This window comes from Geotrypetes seraphini, chromosome 9, assembly GCF_902459505.1.
Source record: "Geotrypetes seraphini chromosome 9, aGeoSer1.1, whole genome shotgun sequence".
NCBI lineage: Eukaryota > Metazoa > Chordata > Amphibia > Gymnophiona > Dermophiidae > Geotrypetes > Geotrypetes seraphini.
Genome location: NC_047092.1, coordinates 24,793,965 through 24,818,346, shown reverse-complemented (window position 1 = coordinate 24,818,346; position 24,382 = coordinate 24,793,965). Strand labels below are relative to the sequence as shown.

The window sequence follows — 24,382 nt, the reverse complement described above, 5'->3', positions numbered from 1 at the left end:
CAAGAATACAATAAAAACAAATAATTAAAAAGAGAGAAATACCAGTCGCACAGAGAAAGTAGCCAATTCAATTACTATGTTGTTTTGGGATGCAAGTTCAAAACCAGGACTATCTACAAATCTCCAGCCTGAAACTGGGCAACCCGGCATCTCTGAGAAAATGACAGGATAATCCAGGTTGAAAGGTACAATTTCTTAATCACTAAGCTGCAGTAAATCAGTGTGTGACCATATACTACAGCTGCTGGAATTGCGTGTCCCACAGAAATGTATTTGGACAAACTGAGGAGGTTCATGTCTCTTTTTCCATCCATAAAATATAGATACTTCAGTTCTATAGTACAGAAAATGTCCTCCAGATCACCTCCTCCCGTCCTGTAACTAGAGTCCTTCCAGTTGCTGCCACCACTGTCTTCCCATTGGCTGGATGCTTAGTTATTTATTAAAACCATTTATAATCCATGCCATCTATAATTCTGGGTGGAGGATAGAAGCAGCATACATAATTTTCCATAAAACAGAACAAATAATAAATCTAAACAATCGTCATAGGTTGGCCTGCAAACATCTCACACTTTTAAAAAAAATGTTAATCACATCAAAGCATTAGAACTAAAACATTCTCAAATGAAAACAGGACCTCATTACATTAGAGGATTGATACACCAGAGGCATTTTGGAATAAAACAGTTTTTAGACGCCTTCTAAATGCATCCGATGACTTCATTGATCTTAATAGAGAAGACAGAGCATTCCATGTTTAGGTCCTGCAATAGGAAACATGGAAGATCTATACTCTTCTAAATGGACACAATGAAGGGGTTTGGGACTTGTATACTACCTTTTTGTAGTTTTACAATCACACTCAAAATGGTTTACATAAAGGTAAAAACATAAGAATAGCCTTACTGGGTCAGACCAATGGTTCATCAAGCCTGGTAGACCATTCTCACAGTGGCCAATCCAGGTCACTAATACCTGACAAAAACCCAAAGAGTAGCAATATTTCATTATCTCAGAGTAAGCAAGATTCCGGAACCCAAACTAGCAACAACATTCCACGCAGAATCCCCAAAGTGTAGCAAGATTCCAGAACCCCAAAGAGTAGCAACATTCCATACCCCTGATCCAGGGCAAGCAGTGGCTTCTCCCATGTCTTTCTCAGTAACAGACTATGGACTTTTCTTCTATGAAATTGTCCAAACCTTTCTTAAAACCAGCTACACTATCTGCTCTTACCACATCCTCTGGCAATGCGTCTCAGAGATTAACTATCCTCTGAGTGAAAAAATATTTCCGCCTATTGGTTTTGAAAGCATTTCCCTGTATCTTCATTGAGTGTCCCCTAGTCTTTGTAATTTTTGACGAAGTGAAAAATCGATCGACTTGAACCCATTCTATTCCACTCAGGATTTTGTAGACTTCAATCAGATCTTCCCTCAGCCGTCTCTTTTCCAAGCTAAAGAGCCCTAACCTTTTTAGCTTTTTCCTCATTCGAGAGGAGTTCCATCCCCTTTATCATCTTGGTTGTTCTTCTTTGAACCTTTTCTAGTGCCGCTATATCTTTCTTGAGATAAGGAGACTAGAATTGAACACAATACACCAGGTGAAGTTACGCCATGGATCGATAAAAGGGTATTATAACATTCTTAGTCTTGTTAACCATCCCTTTTTAAAAATAATTCCTAGCATCTATACTCTTCTAAAAAGACACAATGAAGGGGTTTGGGACTTGTATATCACTTTTTTGTAGTTATACAACCACACTCAAAGTGTTTTACTTCAAGCATTTTCACTATCTGTCCCATTGACTCACAATCTATCTAATGTACCTGGGACAGTGGAGGATTTAGTGACTTGCCCAGGGTCACAGGGAGCAGCGTGGGATTTGAACCCACAACCTCAGGGTGCTGAGGCTATAACTCTAATCACTGCACCACACTCTCCTCCAATGAAATGATAGAACACCAAGTAAATTGTTGAACGCAGACCTCAGTGTATGAGAATGTTGATATAAATGAAGGGAACATTACCGTTTAGTGCTTTAAATTAACGGTTATTTATACTGAATTCTGAATTCAACAGGCAACCGATTCAATTTTACTAACACCGGAGAGATGTGATCATATCTTGAGTTAACTGAACAGATTTCATGGCTTTTTTTAAAAACTCCTAACAAAATACTATTACAATAGTCAAAATAAGGAATGCTCTACCATTTGAAAATTATATGAAGCCAAAAATTCTCTAAGGTGCCTAATCATTTTCAGTTTCCCAAAAAATCATCTCACCAGTTTTCTTTATCTGACATTTCATACATAAAGCAGAGTTAAGGATGACACCCAATGAACACAACGGCCTGAATTCTGTATAGGACGGCCCAGGAGAGGCGTCCTATACAGAATCGGGCCTAAACTAAATCCCGATTCTGTAACCGGCGTCCATGTTACAGACCCATCCTGCGAAGCCTAAGGCCTGATTGGCCCAGGCTCTAGAAGCCTGGACCAATCAGGCCTTAGACATAGCGGGTCCGCCCATCCCCACTAAGCCTAAGGCCTGATTGGCCCAGGCTCTTGGCGCCTGGGCCAATCAGGCCTTAGGCTTAGTGGGGATGGGCGGACCCGCTATGCCTAAGGCCTGATTGATCCTAAACATATATCATTAAATAAATCATGATTAGTGCAAATAGTGCTCAGACAAACCAGAGCATTGCTCAGAAGGAATGAGCCGTTGCAAAAAATATGAAAACAGTTGCAAAAAATATTAATCAAGGTAGCCAATAAAACAGAACCTAGTGGAACTCCTGTTCGAATAGCCTTAAAGGATTGTTGCGGGCACTCCCTGAACAACACAAAATTCTCTGGCTAATTCAAATAAATAGAAGCATTTCAACTCTGTACCGTCGATCCCAATGGTTTCAAACATTTTAACAAGATGTGTTGACAGTATCAAAAGCTGAAATGTCAAGTGTTAAAAGAAAAGAAATACAGTCCCTGCTACTAGTTACAAAAGAAGCAAACAGGACAAGCTCATAACCTAACCTAATCTAACACTTTCATCTGTATACCGCATTACCTTCCGGTTCTAAGCGCTTTACAACTCAAAGAAACTGAGACAGACTCAGGAAATACAAAGCTGAAATTGCCCGGTACAGATCTTCTCTTATAAATACGTTTTTTTCAAGAGTTTTCTAAAACGTTGATAGGATACTGCACTAGCTAAGAACTGGCTAAAACTCTTTCGGCCTCTTTTACAAAGCCGCACTCGCAGTAGCGCTGCACTAACGGCCCCGAAGCCCATAGAGATTTAAAGGGCTTCGGGGCTGTTGCCATGCGGCAGCCACTAGCAGGGCTTTGTCAAAGAGGCCGTTTATCTCTTAACTGCTGCCTGAAATGAAAATAAGCTGTAAAATATCTTTTATATTGACAATCCTTAACGGAAGGGAAAGGGAAAATAAAAAAAAAATATGACAAGAGTCGTCGAGAGCGTTTTGGAAAAGCCAATGCAAAATATTCCAGAAGGCAATTTGCTGTAAAAGCAAATAACACCTTAAAGAACAGTGATACAAATTAAAAAATAACCCTGGCCTCCATTGGAAGCCAGCACAGCCTACGATAAAAAATTAAAATGAAAAATTAACCTTACGACTGTGTATGTTTGGGGGAGGGGGAGGGGGAGGGAGGGAGGGGGAGGGGGAGGGAGGGAGGTGGTGGTGGTATTTTCATCATCAAAATGAGGAAAAATAATAATTGCTGCCTCACTATTTAATTGGTGGCAAGTACACATAGAGGAAATTTGTTTGCTTTTAATCATTTATAACCCGCATTTTACAGAGTGGTTCACAATAAAACATACACGATAAATAAAACACACAGACATACATGATACAAATCTGAACACTACCATGTCAGCAACATCATCACAATAGCTAGTGCCCATATTTCTTCAGCAATTTCTTAAAAGTCACACAAATTTCCCTGCTGTCGTATATACGTTGATATTCCATTCCATTCCTGAGAACCTATACAGGAGAACATACTAGCTCTAGAGCTCACCAGCCTAAGGAAGTTACTAAGGTGAAGATTCTTGGACCAAAAGCTTAGTTACCACGATCAAATAAGTTCACTTGTAAGAACCTGCTTTTATAGGTTAAGGATGATCAGTTCACTATCCGCTTTTCTTGATGAATCATCGTTGAATATTCTAATACATTCGCTAGTCATATCAAAAATCGACTATTGCAATGCCCTATACAAGGGATCTACCTTAAAAGAAATACGTAGACTGCAAATTCTTCAAAATACCGCAATATAAATATTCACTAAAAGAAAAAAATTTGATCATGTAACTCCCCTTTTAAAGGAAAAGCATTGGTTACCCGTAAATCACAGAATCACATATAAAATTGCATTACTTACATATAAAATTTTAATAAGCAAAGCTCCTACATTCTTAGAAAGATTTCTAATACCATTTATTCCCACAAAATCCTTAAGATCCGAAGAAAAATCATTGCTAGTAGTCCCCTCGTTAAAATTCATTTATTCAAGGAGGGATGTGATTTTTTCTGTCACAGCCCCTCAAATTTGGAATTCGCTCCCCATCAAAATAAGAGAAGAAAAATTACTTAGCAAGTTTAAAAGTCTCCTGAAAAGTTGGCTTTTTAAGGAAGCTTTTAACTGATTTATTTAAATTTTATGATTTTACAGTGGACTAGGAATACTGCCAAGAGAAAATTAAGTGGATAACCTTCCCTAACCTCTTGTTTCATTACCTATCCCTTTTTATTTGTTTTTGAATTGTATTTAATCCTCTTTTTTTCACCTTCCTTCTTCAAAAGTATTATTTTATTACAATTAGTACTAATTGTCCTGTTTGGGTTTTTTTTTTTTTTTTAAATTTTAACCTAATTTTTAACTAAATGTAAATCGCATTGGATTTGGATTTTGTGATCAAATCAAATATTTTAAATAAACTTGAAACAGGAGGAATGGACAGGTCTACACGAGAAACTAAACAAAGTTTTGGTAATGGAGCATAAGGGCAGAATAGACCCCATCAAACACGCCGGGGCCTTATCACGCACACACAAATAGACCATCACCAATAGTCTGTACCATACGCGGTCTTCCAGTTTTAGCCAATATATCTTACATGGTATGGGGGAGGCGTGGGGCGTGGAAGTGACTCTATAACTAAGGGCTCCTTTTACTAAGGTGCGTTAGCTTTTCTAGCGCATACAGCAGATTAGCGCACGCTAACCCGCGCTATACGGCTAGAACTAATGCCAGCTCAATGCTGGCATTAGCGTCAAACGCACGCGGCATTGTAGCGCATGCTATTCCGCGCGTTAATGCCCTAATGCAGCTTAGTAAAAGGAGCCTTAAATTAGGGGCCAGAGGGCACTTGGTAGAAGCTTTTCCTAGAAAGCAACATAGGTGCAGTATACTAGCTTTACCAGGGTAGATACCAGGGTTGGCGCTTAGGCTAAACACAGCCGTATCGGGCATTTTGTTTTTAATCATCTGTTTACCAATAAAGTTTCCCTTGCCATCATCACTGTGTCAGCTCGAACACCTTCATTCATTTCATAAAGTGGAACAGCTATAGGTGGAAGCGACATAGGCGATAAGAGTACACTGAATGAACCATAAATTATATTTCTGCTGTTGGGGCACACTGAGTGCAAAAACTTAACACACTTTAGTAAAAAAAAAAATCCCCTTGCTGATCAAAAACTGAAAATGATTTTACGCCTTCAATCATTTGCAGGAGGTGGGGGATCGTAGTCGCTATGCATTATTGCTCATCCTCAGAGGCTGAATTACCTGTTTCCATTTTGCCATCCTGAGCTGCGGGTCCTTCAGGGATTACGCTCTTCACCTGCAGGAACTCATCGGGTTCGTCCCCACCGATGATAGTAAATCCAAAGCCCATGTTGCTCTTCTTAAGTGTCGTGCTGAGAAAATTCCCCTTCAGCTGTGATGCGTCACGGGTGAAGAGTGGCTTTTCTGCACAATACCAAGGAGAGAGGAGTTAATGCCTGCCGTCCCGTAGGATAAGCTATTTAACAACAGATGTGGCATATAAGGCTATTTTTCCACACACAAAGCAGAGCAGACTGGCGGCGTGCAGAAGAAAGCTCGATCATGGCCTTTTGGTCTCCTTTCAATTGAGCCCACTGGACCACAATCTAGAGTAGCCACCAGTTACCTAGCAACTGTGATAATGTGCGATAATGAAAAATATAGTTGAAAACATCTAACTTTGACAGCATAGTTAGGATCCACAGCAAGGCAAGGGGGGGGAAAGCACTTCATGGCATCAGTAGAAGCCAGCTGAGCCAGTATTCAGCAGTCGTAGTCACGGTGCTCCTTAAAAGTCAGCACTGGCACTTACCTAACCATGTACATTTTCGCGGTACTGTTCAAAAAGATAGCGGGGCTGCAGTAGCGTAGCCAGGGTAGGAGGTGCTCGGGAGCGCCCTCCCTGTATCTCTTTAAACCTTCGCCGGCGTGAGCAGCTTCTCGGACCTGCTGCTTGTGCCGGTGTTGGCTTTTCCTCTGACGTCACTTCCTGGCCCCGCAAACCAGGAAGTGATTTCAGAGGGGAGCCAGGGTGGCGCGGGCAGCAGGCCGGCGAAGCTGCTCGCGCTGGCGAAGATTCAAAGAGATAGAGGGGGTGGGGAAGGGAAGGCGTGAGGTGGGGGAAGGGTGGAGAGGTGCCGGCGCTCTCACCAAGATGGCACCCAGGGCGGTCTGTCCTCCCCCACCCCTTACTCCGCCACTTCAGGGCTGAATATACGGGCAGTAACCATGCAGGCACTATCTGTTTCATTTAACAGGCCTAAAATAAACGGAGAAGTTATTTATTTAGCAGCTGAATATCGTCACTACGCGCACTTTGATCAATATTCAGAGGCGGTAGGGAGCGGCCATTTACAATGCCAGCGGCAGTGTTTTATTTATTTCAAAATCTTTTTATTGAAAGATAAACTCCCCTCAAAAATCACAGCGTTATCAAGATACAAACACGCCCTTCCCCCCACAAATACCCCCACAAATACAAAGCAACAGATATAATCCATACATTCAAAACATTGGTCTGGGGCTTGTACTCTTATGATCCCTAAACCTCTCCAGTAAAGTCCTTAGATACCAATATTTCATAAAGAGAAAATGGTAAGGCAACTTTTGTGATCTGTTTAACTAAAGAGAATTTCAGACTGGTAGTACAAAGTACGGTTGATCCGTTGTTTGATTGTGGCAACACTTAAATATTGGGTATTCAAAAGCTCTGTGAAATCTCTGCAGGTTGCATAGAACACTGCCGGCCGTGTAAGCTCAGGTCAATCTAAATATGAGTATATCACTCCTACGTTATAAACTGTGCATCGGCTACTTATTGATTTCAAAATTCACTAAAATGTGATCATGCTGGTGTTTAAGATCATTACAGGTAAGATTTCTCCAATAATTACAGACGCTCTACACTTACATCAGAATTACGGTCAGCGACAGCTGCTATGATGGATGTACCTTCTTTTAAGGTGATTTAATCGTGTTTATTATCAATTATATTTAACATAGTTGGTCCAATCCTCTGAAATGTATTGCAAATGGATATACACATAGTGAGAGAATTTAAAGGAGTTTAAGATCAAGTTAGAAACTGCATTGTTGCAGAAGGCTTTCTTAACATTTTGAATAGTGTCAACGATGTAATACAGTAACCGTAATGTTTTTGACTCAGAATTAAGTAATAGTTTAGGCTATTCATTTTAAATTTTTATAGTTCATTTTTTAAGTTTTATTTTGCATTTTGATTATTATTTTTTTATTCAGACTTTTAATTTGCTTTTCTGTTTTATTTTTTCATGTATCTGAATTTGTATATCAATTTGTGATCTACCAAAAATGGGAGCCCAACCAGTACCCACAAGGACCATACTTGACTAGGTGCCTTGGCGATATCTGCTGTAGGTATGGATCCCATATGGGCAAAATTATCTTCTTGGAGAGGCTCTATCTGCATAAGACTCCCATCTGCATAAGGGTCTTGCTTACCTTTTCAGCAAACAAGACCCTTAACCGTTCCCCCTTCCGACAATCGCCTGGCCCCTCGCTCGGCTCAGCTCTTTCTTCTACCCTCTTCCATCTTCATCTGCCAAGTTCGGCTAAAGTTGTTGTAAATCTGATAAATTGTTGTAAATCTGCATGTCAATGCGGATCCTAATCTAATTGCTGTGAACTGCCTAGAACTCGCTGGGTATGGCGGTATATAAGAATAAAATTATTATTATTATTATATAATCAGACAGTAAAGCCTGATGCTCCGTTACCAAGATGTTGGAGGTAACAGGCTGCAGCCAATGATTAAGTATATATTTTTTCCCCCCAGAAAATATGATTTCCCTAAAAAAAAATTTCACCTACCCCTCGAGCCCCCATAGTGCTTTAAAAAAGGTATATTGAGCATTGTAAGTGCATGGAGTTGAACAAACAAACAGCTTTAATTTTCAAGGTATCATGATCTGGAAATTAAAACTGTTAAGCTCCATGCACTTACAGCACCGCTGTCACAGAGGCCTCATTGTTGAGTATATATAGACTGGTAGCTAGATATACAGCAGTGACTTATAGTCACTGTTGGGGGACAATTGTATAACTAGGCCAGACAGTGGCGTTGCGAGAGTGAGAGGCACCAGGGGTGGTGGCGTCCCTCCCCTGCTCCCCTCCACATGCTCCTTCCCTGCCCCCCTCCTGCCGTGCACATGACACTTCCCTTCCCATGTTCCTCTAACATTCCTGGCACGAGTAGTAACCCCCTCCCAAGCTGCTGTCACGCCAGCGTTGGCTCGTCCTCCGACATCACTTCCCCTTGAATATTGTGCGATGTGAAGTCTGCAAGAAGATCCTCCAATTATTATTCAGAATGATCTCTCTTTTACAATAACCAACCATTGCAGCACTATAGAACCTAACGGATGTAGCGGTATATAAGAAATAAATTACATTACATTACATTACACTATGTATCTCTGTTTGTGAAATACCTTTAAATTTCTCTACAAGTTCCGACCAGTTGGGGGTTCTGAATAGCAGTTCCTGAAGATGAAACTAGTGAAGGGGCTTGCAAGATAGAGTCTCTTTGATCAGCAGAAAGACCCACGGTCAAGTTGATTGCTTCAACATGTTATAAACACGCTTATTTTAATCAAAATTATTATTTATTTGAGTTTCTTTTTCAGTTTCAAAATAAGACAATGGTGAATATGGCAAGTGTAAATTTTGGACACCCTTTCCGTCAGTACTTTTAATACGTCCTCTGGTACAGTGTATCTCAAACTAAACTAAACTAAACTAAGCCTTACGTTTATATACCGCATTATCTCCACGGAAGGATGGAAAAGGGGATGGAAAGCCTTTCATATGCTGAGAGATTGGAAAAACTGGGACTCTTTTCCCTAGAAAAGAGAAGATTAAGAGGGGATATGATACAGACTTACAAGATCATGAAGGGCATAGAGAGAGTAGAGAGGGACAGATTCTTCAAACTTTCAGAAAATAAAAAAACAAGAGGGCATTCGGAAAAGTTGAAAGGAGGCAAATTCAAAACTAATGCTAGGAAGTTCTTCTTTACACAACGTGTGGTGGACACCTGGAATACAATTCCAGAGGAAGTTATAGGGCAGAGTACAGTACTGGGGTTTAAGAAAGGTTTGGACAAATTCCTGCTGGAAAAGGGGATAGAGGGGTATAGATAGAAATTTACTGCACAGGTCCTGGACCTGTTGGGCCGCCGCGTGAGCGGACTGCTGGGCGCGATGGACCTCGGGTCTGACCCAGCGGAGGCATTTCTTATGTTCTTATGAAGTGGAGCTCGGCACGGTTTACAAAGCTTAAAAATATAAGAAGAGAGAGGAGACAGATTTACAAGAGCATATGAACAGAGGGGATGTAAACAGGAGAAGAAATGTTATATGTTAGAGAAAAGCCAGGTTTTCAGTTGTTTGCGGAATAATTGGAGGAAGCCCAGATTCCGCAGCGGGATAGTGAGATCGTTCCAAAGACCCTTGATTTTGGAGAGGAGGGAATGTCCCAGTTTGCCTGCGTAGAGAATACCGTGTAGAGAGGGGAAGGATAGTTTATGTCTGTGGGCGGTTCTGGTGTTAGTAGGCCTCGAGGCATTAAAGGATAGTGGGATTAGGGGAGGAAGGATGCCGTGAATGATCTTGAAAGCCAAACTGTGTGTCGAGGCACACTAGTGTTCCTCCTGAGAATCCAAGTGTGCCGCAACACACTGAGGAGGAAGAGAGGCGCCTGCCAGCTGACTTCCGAACGCGGTATAGCGCCAGCGCTGCCCGATTTGCCGAAGGCCAGCATATTTCCCCCTTTCTCTCTAGTGTCCTCTAGCTTCCCCCCTGGCCTCTCGAATTCACCTTTAAAGCTAATTACAGCAGTCTGCAGAGGATTGTCGATAGGTTAAATGATTTTATTTTCAATATAATGATTGAACTGTGTTAGTTTTGAGAATTTATATCTGCTGTGTATATTGTGTGTATATGAAAATAATTGCATTATAATTAGTAAAGGGGATGGGATCTGGGGCAGAGCTTGGGTGGGCCTAGGGAGGTCTGTGATTTAGGTACTCAGTTGATATTTGTTAGACTTAGGGGGGGTGTACGTCGACGTGATGTCATCACAACGATGTCCGCACACATCTGGGTGCCTCAAGCCATGGCCACTACCTTTAGTGTGCCCTGGCTCGAGAAAGTTTGAGAGACACTGCTCTAGTAGAAATAACACCTTTCAAATGTTGGCAGCTAAGAGCCTCTTGAAAAATGTTCTACTCCTTGCAGAACTTTCTAGTTCAGATACATTCTTGGGGTTCCTTGCACGCACTGCATATCTTAGGGACTGTGGAGGCCATTGCAAAACCTTCATTTGTCTTTCCTGTAAGTGCTTCATGGTTGATTTTGAGATAGGTTTCCAATAGTTGTCTTGCTGAAATATCCAACCTCTTTTCAGATACAGCGTCTATGCCGATTCTGAGATGGTAGCTTCAAGGATACGTGGATAGTTATTTGAATCCTTTCTTCCACTTGTGGGGCATACATCCATTTTATGCGCAGCAGTGAACCCAACTGAATCAATTCAAGATGGATGTTTTTGCTCGAACAGTATTATAGACTTAACACAGCAGTTTTCAATTCAGCCCATTTCTGAGTGAAAAAAAAAAATCACGGTCTTCATGTTTATCTCCCTGATATGGTTCAGTATAATTCAAATTACACAGAAACTCAGCTGACAAATAACCAATTATTAAATTCTGTGAAAAATGTGCTCCGAAAAAAAGTACTTTGTGCCCAGTAGGGCAAATAAATACAGAAGGGTGACCACCTTTTCAATCACCGTCACACCAATATCACTAAACATCAAGGATTCCATGCAGATAATAAGTATAATCACACATCTTCAAAAAAAGAATACTTCCTTAGTTCAACTTTAAAATATCTAATTTTCTTACGGAGTATAAATCCAAAACAAAAGCAGACACACCTTCCCTTGCTTTGTAGGAGTGAATTATCTTCATTTTCCAATGCTCAGACAGTTGCTGATCAGGATTGTTGCAAGTAGACAGATGCTGATCAGGATTGTTGCAGGATTGTTGCAAGTAGACAGTTGCTGATTAGGATTGTTGCAAGTAGACAGAATAGTAGTTCCAACGTGAGAGGTCGGATAGCTCAGAGAATTAATCCAACTATGGAACTGTGTTCACCTGACCAGCTATAGAACTAATGCAGTGTCCCAGAATTTTTTATTTTTTTTTTTACTGGGGTGAGCTTTGGCAGAGACTTCAGTAGTTGGTACCTAAGAACAGTACTGGAAAGAGCTGTGGATTCTTGCCCAGAAATAGCTAAGAAGAAGAAGAAAAAAAACTCCAACAAATTTTTAGACTGAATCGGGATGGGCAGACTAGATGGACCAATCGGGTCTTTATCTACAGTCATCTACTATGTTACTACATGTGTGTTTGACATGCCCATCCCCCCTCCTTGCAGTTATGTGTTATGTAACTTGTGTGTTCAAGTTATAGAATCCCACCGAGTGCGTGTCTAGCACTTACACACATGAATGTTGTATTCATGCATGTTAAGTGATATTATTCTATAATTTTAGAGTGCAAATGGCGCTTACATTTAGTTTATAGAATTAGGGCTGTGACTCGCAAGCTTTCCGGCCGATGGAACACTACACCTAGTGCCCCGGCCGGAAGGCACCCAGAAGTGCACTGTTGTCGAGGTGATGATGTCATGCACATGCACGATGTCATCGTGTCAATGTCTGCGCATGCGTGGAGGCCCGTCTGGTCGCGACTCGCTTTGGTGGAGGGATCCGGGAGGAGGGCAGGTGCGGGGAGACATCCGACTGTAGGCAGTCGGCCGATGTGGATGACTCTCCTCTTTGCCAGTGTATGGCGGCACACCTGAAATCTCAGGAGGCACACTGGTGTACCACAGAACACAGTTTGCGATACACTGAATTAGGGGTATGAAGTATATGTTGAGAATTGTACATACGTATTTCAGCAATCAACCTTAAATGTTTAAGGTCATTAAATACTCGTGCATATATAATTTATGGGGCTTACATACTAATTTCCAGTTGTCAGATGTTTCTGCTGGCACTTACAAATGTAAATGGCTGCATTTGGGTATTCAATGAACACGTAGCTTTGTATTCCTGCTACATGTTCACTTCTGCATGTATTTTAGGAAAGGCTCTACATGAAAACTGTACACAGCCTCACCTGGATGTATCAATTCTGCTTTCTATGTTCCATCTAAAATGGGGCTGAATGAGTCTCCCACCTGATCCAAATTTGTTAAGACAATAGATTGTCCAAGTACACTTTTCTGTGTGCAGTGTATCTCTCCTCCCTACCAGGCCAGACTGAATCTGGTTATTAATGATCTTTTATTACATGAATTCTTAAAAAAAACTAAAACAAAAAAACAACAACCCCAAAACAAAACACGCAGCATAAATATTGTAATGCTCTGCACATGGAATTTCACTGCTTCCTGTCCTACCAAATGGCACTTATGGCTAGTGAGATAGTGAGAGGCTCTTCATTGTGCATCTACTTAGAACATCTTTTCATATAAAAGGGGAGAATTATTTGCAAGTGGGAATTAGCCTCAACTTCCTTCTACAAACAGACTCTTTCTCTCTCTCTGTCTTTGCATTTTATTTGTGGAACACCTAAAAAGGTTTGAAGGCAACCTGCTCTATTAGTTTTACAAGATTGAAAAGATCATTCAGCCCATACTCTCTGGGTGGGATCATTATTTATTTATTTTAATAATTTATATTCCGCATATCCTACAGTTCCGTGCAGATTACAAATTATTCAGGTACTCAAGCATTATTCCCTACATGTCCCGGCGGGCTCCCACTTATCTAATGTACCTGGGGCAATGGGGATTAAGTGACTTGCCCAGGAGCAGTGCGGGATTCGAACCCACAACCTCAGGGAGCCAAGGCTGTAGCTCTAACCACTGCACCACACACTCCCATTCATACTACAAGGATCGTCAAGGTCAAGGAAGGGACGGATGGATGTAGATCCAATCAATGCTGAGGAAGAGCTTTCTGTTGAAAAAAAGAAAAGAAAAAAAAAGGAAAGGAAAAAAACCTCCCAAACAATTTCAGGACAAGATCATGAGCAAACCACCCTAAACCTCGTTTAGGCATGATGAATATAGATAGTTTATGGTAAAGTTCATTTTCGCCACATTAATCTTCACCCTATCAACACACAATATTCCCATGAGCTGCGGAAGAACGATTGATGCTTTAATTAATTTGTGTTTGTTAGATGGATTATCGTAGAAGAGGCACAGTGAACAGTGGCAACAGACTATTACAGAATAAAATCCCTGCTCGTAATCATGCTAATCAGGGCAAGATAAAAGCATCATTATAATAATAAGCAATAGTGTCAATCCCTTGGGAAGCAATTCTGCTGGAGCGCTTGCGTACCTCGAAAACCTTGGGCCTGCATGGGCTGAGATCCAAGTTCTGTGAGGGGCATATTATGCTGCTGTAGCTTCCTTTTGGCTTCTAGGACGGGGTTTTCAAACTGAGTTCTTCTGTTTATATGACTGAGAAAACAAGAGTGGGGGGGGGGAAAAAAAAATTCCATTTAACACACAAAAATAATATCACATCAACAAAGTTGAATTTCTCTCTCCTTACTGTATAACCGTAGAAACGCAACGGAGAAATGCGGAATATGTACAGAAAATAAGTCAACTTGAAACTGTATCACACGACATTATTTCCAAAGCAAAGTTTCTAAACAGTTTTGCTCAGGTAGCATGGGTTAGTGTTACCCCCGAGACCTGCCCCCAGGCCTGCTCAGTTCCAGCCATCCCCATCCCATTACACCCCAGTCCCACCCCCGATCCCACACCCCACTGCCTGCTCTTGTCGGGCAGGAGGGCATCCGCAAAGGCGTGGATGCCTTCTTGCCCGATGCGATTTTGAGGAAGCTTTACAAAACCCGGACAAAATGCCAGGTTTTGAAAAGTCATCCGGAACCCCCGGACATGTCGTCGGAAAGGAGGACATTTCCGGGGAAATCCAGATGTCTGGTAGCCTTAGCATGAGTGGGCTTGGGCTCATCTGCTTTTGCCTCAGACTTACCCAGCTTCAGGTGCAGCAATCATGCAGCTGGTAGGGATTCCCCAAGGTGTGCGAGCTTGAGGAATTCAAAGGTGCTCGAGGTTAAGCTGTCAGTGCCAACATCACAAGCATGCTCAGTTCTCATACTTAGTATTGTTGACTGGCATGCTTTGGCAGACTTACTTTCTTTAGCTGGTGGAACTTGGGTAGGATTACCAGATGCCTGGATTTTCTTATAAGGACCTGTCCTGGGTTGTGGACGGCGTTTCAAAACCCAGCACTTTGTCCGGGTTTTGAAAAGCTTGGAACAAATCACCGTCGGGCAGTAGGGCATCCGCACATGCGTGGATGCCCTCCTGCCCGATGACAGCAGACAGTGGGAGGCAGGGCTGGGCGCAGGGCTAGGGTGGGGGGCAGATCTAGCGGTTCGGATTTTCCAAATGGAAAATCTGGTAACCCTAAACTTGGGGAATCTGACTAGAAGAGTAGAAGACAGCGGAAACGGGGTGCCTAGTGCCCTCTCTTCTCTGGTTATGCTACTGTCAGGTGGGAGAACTAATCCCACTATCCTTTAACTCCTCGAGTCCTGACTCCACCAGACCCGCCCAAAGATATAAACTATCCTTCCCCTCTCTACGAGTATTCTCTGTGCAGGTAAACTGGGAAAATCTCTTCTCTTCAAAATCACAGGTCTCTGGAACGACCTTACTATCCCGCTGCGAAACCTTACTATCCCACTGCGGAACCTTACTATCCCGCTGCGGAACCTTACTATCCCGTTGCGGAACCTTACTATGACACGATAACAAAATTCATCACCGTTACAGTGGACAACCGTGGAAATAATCCCATGTCATTTTTTTTGTGTCTATCTCAACCTCAGTCCTTCAACACAAGCATTCTTCAATGCAAAGCTTGAGAGTGAGTGGTTGTGCCCAGTGGTTGTGTCCATTCTACACTCTATCCTTAAAGAATGACATGGAGATGGTTTCCCGCGGGGACGAGAACGATGACGAATTCTGTCACCATGTCATTCTTTAACTAATGGCATCCCTTTTCTTCTACCAACCTGACCTGGATGGGCTTCCACAAAGGTATGCTGAGCCTTCCACGCCTCCCAAACTAAAAAAAAATCCCAGCGGTCCGGAGGACTCCTACTGGCTCCACCCCACCCCTGAAACCTAAAAGAATCCCCAATAATCCGGTGAACCGTTTCCTGTGGTCCCGAGTATACAGGCTTCCAGGAGGGAGGTCCTGAGAGAAGAGGATTCCACTCTAAACTGAGCTATAGCACCTGAGGAGAGGATTAGGGAAGTATTATATTTAATATTTCATTCCTCCAGGCAAGCTTCATGGATGGATCATGTGACGCCAATTTTGAGCCGGCTGCATTGGCTTCCAGCACAACAGGAAGTACAGCATAAAGTGATGTCAACAGTTCATCAGGTTGAACATCATGTAGCCCTTTTATGTTTTAAACTTGTTAGAGGTATATCGTCCAGGGAGGACATTAAGATCTGAAAGTGGTATAAGGTTATCAGAGGACAGAGACACAAACGCACTTCATGCAAAAATTAGAGTCTCCATGTTTTCAATAGCAGGGGCAAAACTTTGGAAAGCATTACCAGGTCAGTCACACTTATGCGCGGGCTGGGTTAATTTGAATAAACTTTTGAAGACACATTTATTTGTTAGAGCGTTTATGTGAGCAAGTGGGGAGTTGGACAGCAGGGCAGGTGTTACGACTGTCCTTTAACATCTGGATTTTGGAAGTCCATATGGAGCAAAATTTTTTCTATTCTTAAAGTCCCCATTCCGTTTTCATATGGAATTATAATTTTTTGGCGCTTCAATTATGAATAGGAGCCCGCTAAGTAGTTCCGAAGATAAACGTCTTCTCATTGTGCCAGGTGTGGCTTTGCAAATGATTACAAGGAATTGGAAACAATGGGATAAGTTAAATATGCCGTTTTGGTGGGAGACTCTTTGTATGTATTACCGATATGAGAAAATGCTCGCAGAAAAAAAAATAAATGAATCGCAGAAATTCATAGGAACGTGGGGTCCATTAGATTCTTTTGTTAAACAACTCTAATACTGCTGTGAACCTGCCATATTAAAGATTTCATATTCTACATACAAATCCAGAGGGGGGGTAAGGAATTGTTTATTTTTTATTTCATGTATAGTACATAAGTTCTTTTTAAGAATGTTATTGATGGATAATTTGTTGCACTCTCTGTAAGATGTTTTTATAAAATCAATAAACAATTTATATAGAAAAAAAGACTGTGTTTTTTGTATGTGTTATGGAATGTTTTTAATAATTTTGTATGCAGTTTGTAAACTGCTTAGGTTTTTTAGGTGGTGTATAAATTTTTAAATAAGTATAAGGCTCCAGAGTCTGTGTGGAAAGGCTGTCAAGGTAGGAGACAACCTCGAATTATATTCAAAAAGTATTTGTTTTTGATGTACTGTATGTCCAGAGGGCACCCAGGAAGGTGGCAACAGAGACTGTTCTGGGCTAGGCTGGAAGCCAACCCTAGCGAGAGAAAGTGCTGACAGCGATATGTGAGAAACAAGGAGCCTGACCTTGTGCTGGACTAAAAGCCTGTGAAGTTAACAGGGGGGCACATGTGGAGTCAAACAATAAAGTCTTTTCCCTTTTACTTACAAACCTTGCATGTACAGGATGATTGTGTTTGTGAGAGATCCAAGCCCCCATCCTTGACCATTTTACCACAAGTACTAAAATGATAATATTGGAATTTTCTTTTGATAAGTTCTTTATGATATCATACTGTGCTACAGAAGAGAGACCAATGATAAAAGGTATGGAAAACCTTTCATACGCAGACAGGCTAGAAAGGCTGGGGCTCTTCTCCCTGGAAAAGCAGAGACTCAGAGGAGACATGATAGAGACTTTCAAGATCATGAAAGGCATAGAGAAGATAGAGAGGGACAGATTCTTCAGCCTATTGGGAACCACAAGAACAAGGGGGCACTCGGAGAAATTGAAAGGGGACACGTTTAGAACCAATACTAGGAAATTATTTTTCACTCAGAGGCATTGTGACATCACTGATGAGGTTGGCTCTTATTGGAGGAATGAGGCATTGTGACATCACAGTATCAGCTCTAGTTACCAGAAACTTTTCATACTATTTATTCAGTTTTCTATACTGATCTTCCAAGTGAGCTCAGAAATGTTTACATGAATTTATTCAGGTACTCAAGCATTTTTCCTTGTCTGGGCTCACAATCTATCTAATGTACCTGGGGCAATGGGGGTATTAAGTGTATTGCCCAGGGTCACAAGGAGCAGCGTGGGTTTGAACCCACAACCTCAGGGTGCTGAGGCTGTAGCTTTAACCACTGCACCACTCTGGAAATCAAAATGTATTAGAAGTGAGCCAAGTAAAGGACAATCAAGCCATTGTGACATCACTGATGAGGTTGGCTCTTATTGGAGGAATGAGGCATTGTGACATCACAGTATCAGCTCTAGTTACCAGAAACTTTTCATACTATTTATTCAGTTTTCTATACTGATCTTCCAAGTGAGCTCAGAAAGGTTTACATGAGTTTATCCAGGTGGGCTCACAATCTAGCTAATGTACCTGGGGCAATGGGGGGGATTAAGTGACTTTGCCCAGGGTCACAAGGAGCAGCATGGGTTTGACCCACAACCGCAGGGTGCTGAGGCTGTAGCTTTAACCCCTGTGCCACACTCTCTTGATCTAGCCTTAATACAAACGCATTGCGTAATACAAGAATCTGTTTTTAGGGAGTAATTTTCTAACTGCTCACATTGGTCCAAAGTCAATGAGTACTTGTTACCCATGAACTTTGCCCCGATTTACCAGATGATACAATACATTTAACACGCTATGCATTTATTATTTTACACATCTATTAGCAAGTAGCCCACCTCTCCCCCCCCCGACTTAAGTACAACAAAGCACTTATTTCCCCTAACTATTGTTCTTATCCTTATGTGTGCTTTATCAAACATTGTAGTTCATTCCCTTTTTCCCAACGGTGTGCAGTTAGTTTATTTGTCTTTTGTTAACGTCCACTAAAATAACATTGTCTTGTTTAATATTTTTTTTTTTTAAATGTGTTTATTAAAGGATCAATGCATACTGTTTTGTCTCTTTTAAAAATGTTTTCTTTTACTGATACTGTACACCGCTTAGAAATTTGATTAAGCGGTTTAAAATTTTTTTAAATAAACTTGAAACTTGAACACACATTAACACTTCCATTATTAACACGGTTCTGTACACTGGCTCCTTAGAATTTTAATCATGGCTCTAGTTCAGTTGATATCAACTTCAATTCTTTACCAAGCATATTTACGAACAGGTTACATGTAATTATAAATGGTACTTGAGTGAACTGTGCCATAAAGATGAAATCTCAACTTCTTAAAAAATCTTGGCGCACAACTAATAAATTTTCCTGTGATAATGCTTGAAATGTCTCAACCAACACAGGATACACTTATTCAGCACTTGATCTCATAGTAGGTGGGATTTAATAACTATATTATTTGTTAGAATAGAGTGTAGGTTGAGATATTTCTTGGTTGTTCATATGTTTACACTGTGTATTTGAATTTAAAAAAACCCAAATAAAGAATTTATAAAAAAAAAAAAAAGAAAGAAAATTGAATAAATAAATAGTGTGAAAAGTTTCAGCCTCTGATAACCAGAGCTGGTATTGTGACATCATAATGCCTCATTCCACCAATGCGTAAGAGCCAACCTCATCAGTGATGTCACAATGGCTTCCTTGATTGTCCTATACTTGGCTCACTTTCACTTTTGATTTCTAGAGTGACGCGGTGGTTAAAGCTACAACCTCAGCACCCTGCTCCTTGTGACCCTGGGTAAGTCACTTAATCTCCCCATTGCCCCAGGGACATTAGATAGATTGTGAGCTCACTGGGACAGGCAGGGAAAAATGCTTGAGTACCTGAATAAATTAATGTAAAACCGTTCTGAGCACCCCTGGGGAACTAGTATAGAAAATTGAATAATTAAATAGGTATTTTTTTTTTTGGTCCCTAGAGAGCTCACAATATAAAAGAAATTAAAAAAAAAAAAAAAAAAAGTAATAACAACCGACAGTGGAATTTGAATGAGGTTTTCAACCCACTGCTGTAACCATTAGAAAGGAACAGCAATGCACAACGATCGGCTCAAAAGACCACGGGCTCCTTTTACCAAGGTGCGCTAGCGTTTTTAGCGCACACACTGGATTAGCGCGTGCTAAAGCCGAAAAACTACCGCCTGCTCAAGAGGAGGCGGTAGCGGCTACCGTGTGCTAAAACCTCTAGCGTACCTTTGTAAAAGGAGCCCCATGTTGGTTCTCGCGCCACTACTAACCATGCTCCCCTATTGTGCTTGACCTTGCTCCTTCCTTCCAGACTATGAATCTTCCTTTCTTTTCCCCTTGGCCCAGGGCCAGCCCCGAGAGTACCTGATGTCCAAGATGAACCTTCAGCCATGCACCACCCCCAGGGCACTTAAAGCCTGAGATGGCACATTTCTCTAAAGTGCCCAAAAGGAAGGGCTCCTTTATTCAGAGCCCAGCCCAGGCAGTTGTCCCAAGAAAGAAGACTGCAACATATATTCTTAGGTTATGGAATATAAAAAAGAATGGAAAACTTATTATTTCGCATCTACAGGAATCCCCAATAACTGGAGCACAGCAGAACTAGGGCATTTAATTCTCAGTAGCTGCAACATAAGTTCTCCTGTATCTGCTACAAAACAGTATTTGGAATGTCACCGAGTTACCTTAACCCACACTTCAATTTAATTTACAACAATAAGAGCTCCCGCAGAATACACCTGTTTGCCTTTCTCTCATTAAAATTATGTCATTTCAGAAGGTTCCTTGATAAAACTTTCTCCTTTCAGGCAGCTAAACTGAATCCATGGCTCGTCCAAATTGTACTTGATGCCCCCTCCTATCTTGACTTCAGAAAGCAGCTCAAAACGCACTTACTCCACAGACTGAACTCCTAATGCACTGTACCACTATCTTTTTACTACCTTCCCTCATCACTACTACCTTATGACGGCTCTCCCATCCCCTCATGACCTGCACCCCTTCCCGCCCCTTTCTTATTTTGTTCCCCTTCTAACTGTTAACTTCAATGACTTTACTGTATGTATTTTTGATTAACTGCTGTGAACCGCCTAGAACTCCCTGGGTATGGCAGTATCTAATATAATAAAATGCTAGGCCACACATGCGCACTCAAAAGTCGTGTTCCCTGATCCGTCGCGGAAAAACGAGTGCGCATGCACGGCCCCGGCTGCTTTCAAATAAAAAAAAAAGTTACACAGCTGCGGCGGCCTTCCTCACTCCCGCCTCTCACTGTGCATGGTACCGGCTGCTCTCTCGCACTGCACCAGGATCAAGAGAGGAGCTGCGGCGGCGGCGGCTTTCAACGACGAAGAAGCTGCAGCTGGGGCAGTCGGGGCCTCCCCCGCCACACACAACCCACTCCCTCTCCTGCAGTTCAGGCACCACAGAAGCTGCGAAATATACTGAGCGTGAAAGCGTGCAACCCGGTCCCCGCGTCTGCCTACCCTTCCCCCCAACACAGCGCATTTGCCCCCCCCCTCCAGAATGAATCGAGAAATGGAGCCGGGCCGCCCTCCGCAACAGACCACATGAGTCCTTTGCCGCTCACCACCCTTCCCTTGCCGCTGACCCGACTACCTACCCGGCGATTCAAGCAGCATGTGCACCAGTCTTCACACGCTGCTTCAGGCCCTTCTACTGCCCTGATTTGCTCTGCAGCGTCTCTGATGATGTCATCAGGGACGTGCCAGAGTAAATCAGGGCAGTAGAAGAACCCGAAGCAGCGTGTGAAGATTGCTGCACAGGCTGCTTGAATCACCCAGTTCGTAATCGGGTACGCAGGAAGGGAAGGGGGGGAGGCGAGGACTCTATCCGAGTAAATAAAAAACTCTGGGGAGAACGGCAAAGACCGGCTCTGTACTAACTCCCGTAGACAGGGGGAGCAGGAAGTGGTGATGATGGACAGGGGGGGAAAAAGGAAGGGAGGCCTATTGTTGGACAGGGGGAGCAGGAAGAGGTGCTGATGGACAGGGGGGGGAAATGAAGGGAGGCCTACTGCTGGACAGGGGGAGCAGGAAGAGGTGCTGATGGATAGGGTGGGGGAATGAAGGGAGGCCTACTGCTGGACAGAGGGAGCAGGAAGAGGTGCTGATGGACAGGGGGGGAAATGAAGGTAGGCCTACTGCTACACAGGGGGAGCAGGAAGAGGTGCTGATGGACAGGGGGGAGGTAAAACAAAGGGAGAAGGGCTGCTGCTGGATAAGGGGAGCAGTGAAGGGGTGGTGGTGGACAGGGGGGAAAAATGAAGGGAGGCCTAATGCTGGACAGGGGGAGCAGGAAGAGGTGCTGATGGACAGGGGGGGGAAATGAAGGGAGGCCTACTGCTGGACAGGGGGAGCAGGAAGAGATGCTGATGGATGGGGGGGGAAATGAAGGGAGGCCTACTGCTGGACAGAGGGAGCAGGAAGAGGTGATGATGGACAGGGGGGGAAAGGAAGGGATGCCTATTGTTGGACAGGGGGAGCAGGAAGAGGTACTGATGGACAGGGGGGAGGTAAAACAAAGGGAGAAGGGCTGCTGCTGGATAAGGGGAGCAGTGAAGGGGTGATGGTGGACCCAGGGGAGGTAAAAAGAAGGGAGAATGGACAGGAAAAAGTGGCTAAGGAGACAGAGAGAGAAAGAAATAAAGACAGACACACACATATATTCTAGCACCCGAGGGAGGAAAATGCTGCACAGGGAAGTAGGGAGGGGGGAAATGCTGATGCACAAGGAAATGGAGGGGGAGGGAATGCTGATATGGCTACTGTACAGGAAAGTGGACAAGGGGAGATAAATGCTGCATAGGGGGCAGAAAGAGAGACAAATAGAAAAACAAATAATAGGAGGGAGGGAGACAGAAAGAAAAGAAGAAAGACACAAGGGCAGGGAGTGAGACAGAAAGAAAGAAAGACAGATATACATATATTCTAGCACCCGTTAATGTAACGGGCTTAAAGACTAGTACAAAATAAATTATATTATTTTCAGTACCAGGTACATTTTGAAATAATGCAGAACCCTACAAAAAAATCACTTAGACCCAAAACTTGCACAACAGGAAGATTACCCCTATAATAAAGTTCTGAAAAAATTTGCAATAGGCTCCATCTAGAACAGTGGTTCCCAACCCTGTCCTGGAGGACCACCAGCCAGTCAGGTTTTCAGGATCACCCTAATGAATATGTGTGAAAGAGATTTGCATGTAATGAAGGTGGTAGGAGTGGAGATCTGCCCCATGCATATTCATTAGGGCTATCCCAAAAACCCGACTGGCTAGTGGTCCTCCAGGACAGGGTTGGGGACCACTGATCTAGAACATCAATAACCTACCGGGACAACTTAACAAGCTGAATTACTACTGATTCCTGCATGGGAGCTCCATGCTAACTGAATGCCTGGAACACAGACAGACACTCAGCAAGTACTGTCTAAAATACCACACGTAATAAATAAAAAATATGTGGCTAAAACTTAAATTGAAATTCCATGAAAATATACTTTGTAAGCAGTGCAATATCAGAGAAATAGAAACAGCAAAGCCTTTCCCACAGGACCGTAGAAATTACAAAAATAGTGGCTTGTAATTCTATAAACTGGCGTTGATACACCAACTATTAAACTGAAAATAGAACTCTTTTTTTCCTACAGTATCTTAGGGCTCCTTTTACAAAGGTGCACTAGCGTTTTTAACGCACGCACCGGATTAGCGCGCGCTTGCCAAAAATCTACCGCTTGCTCAAAAGGAGGCGGTAGCGGCTAGCACACGCGGCAATTTAGCGTGCGCTATTCCACGCATCAAGGCTCTAGCGCGGCTTTGTAAAGGGAGCCCTTAGTGCTCTGGCCATTTTATTTTTTTCTAAATGTCTTGCTTCTTTTTTTTTTCTCTCTCTCTCTCTTCTCTTAACTCTAGTCCCAGTGCCTCCTGTCCATTTGCTTTTTCTCGTCCCTCCTCCTCCTCCTCTGTCTTTGTTCTGTCACTTTCAGCTTTCTTCCATTTATGTGTCCCCCGGCCAAAAGGTAGGTGGTATATCCCAAACGTGTCTACTATTCATTCTAGCTTACAAAGATTACAACCAGAAAAAGACTACTGGTATGTTCGAAATAAATGGGAAAGAGAATTACAACTTAATTTGGATCAATTTGGGCGACACCTGGAGTGACATCATGTACATGGTTAAGAGAAACGTATTATAGGGTAACTTTATGTGCTTATTTTACTCGTGTACAATTGTTTTATAGTGGAGGTTTTTCAACTCCATTGTGTCATAAATGTGGGAAGGGAAGTCATACTTTGGGACATTCATTTTGGTTTTGTCTCTTTATTCAGCACTTTTGGAAGAGAATAATATCTTATATGTCAGAAATAGTTGGAAGATCCTTGCGATGTTCTCCTGCACATTTTGTTTTGGATTTACCGTTGGCTTTTGGACACTTACCTAAGGGGCATAAGGCGCTATGTAGGAAGATGAGTTTATTGGTCAAAAAATGTATTCTACAATATTGGACGATCTCAGACCCGCCAAAGTTTTGGCATTGGAGAAATC

At 42.4% G+C, this 24,382-nt stretch overlaps 1 protein-coding gene across 6 annotated transcripts in view; it reads right to left on the bottom strand.

Annotated features, from left to right (window-relative positions):
- Positions 1-24,382, bottom strand: part of MAGI2 (membrane associated guanylate kinase, WW and PDZ domain containing 2) — a 1,098,994-nt gene that overhangs the window by 275,423 nt on the left and 799,189 nt on the right. For all 6 annotated transcript variants that reach the window (XM_033957935.1, XM_033957936.1, XM_033957930.1 and 3 more), the window contains exons 8-9: positions 14,049-14,170; positions 5,829-6,011 (exon numbers count right to left, since the gene is read on the bottom strand). In XM_033957935.1, the coding sequence (XP_033813826.1) occupies positions 5,829-6,011; positions 14,049-14,170 (305 nt within the window). The remainder of the gene's footprint in view (positions 1-5,828; positions 6,012-14,048; positions 14,171-24,382) is intronic.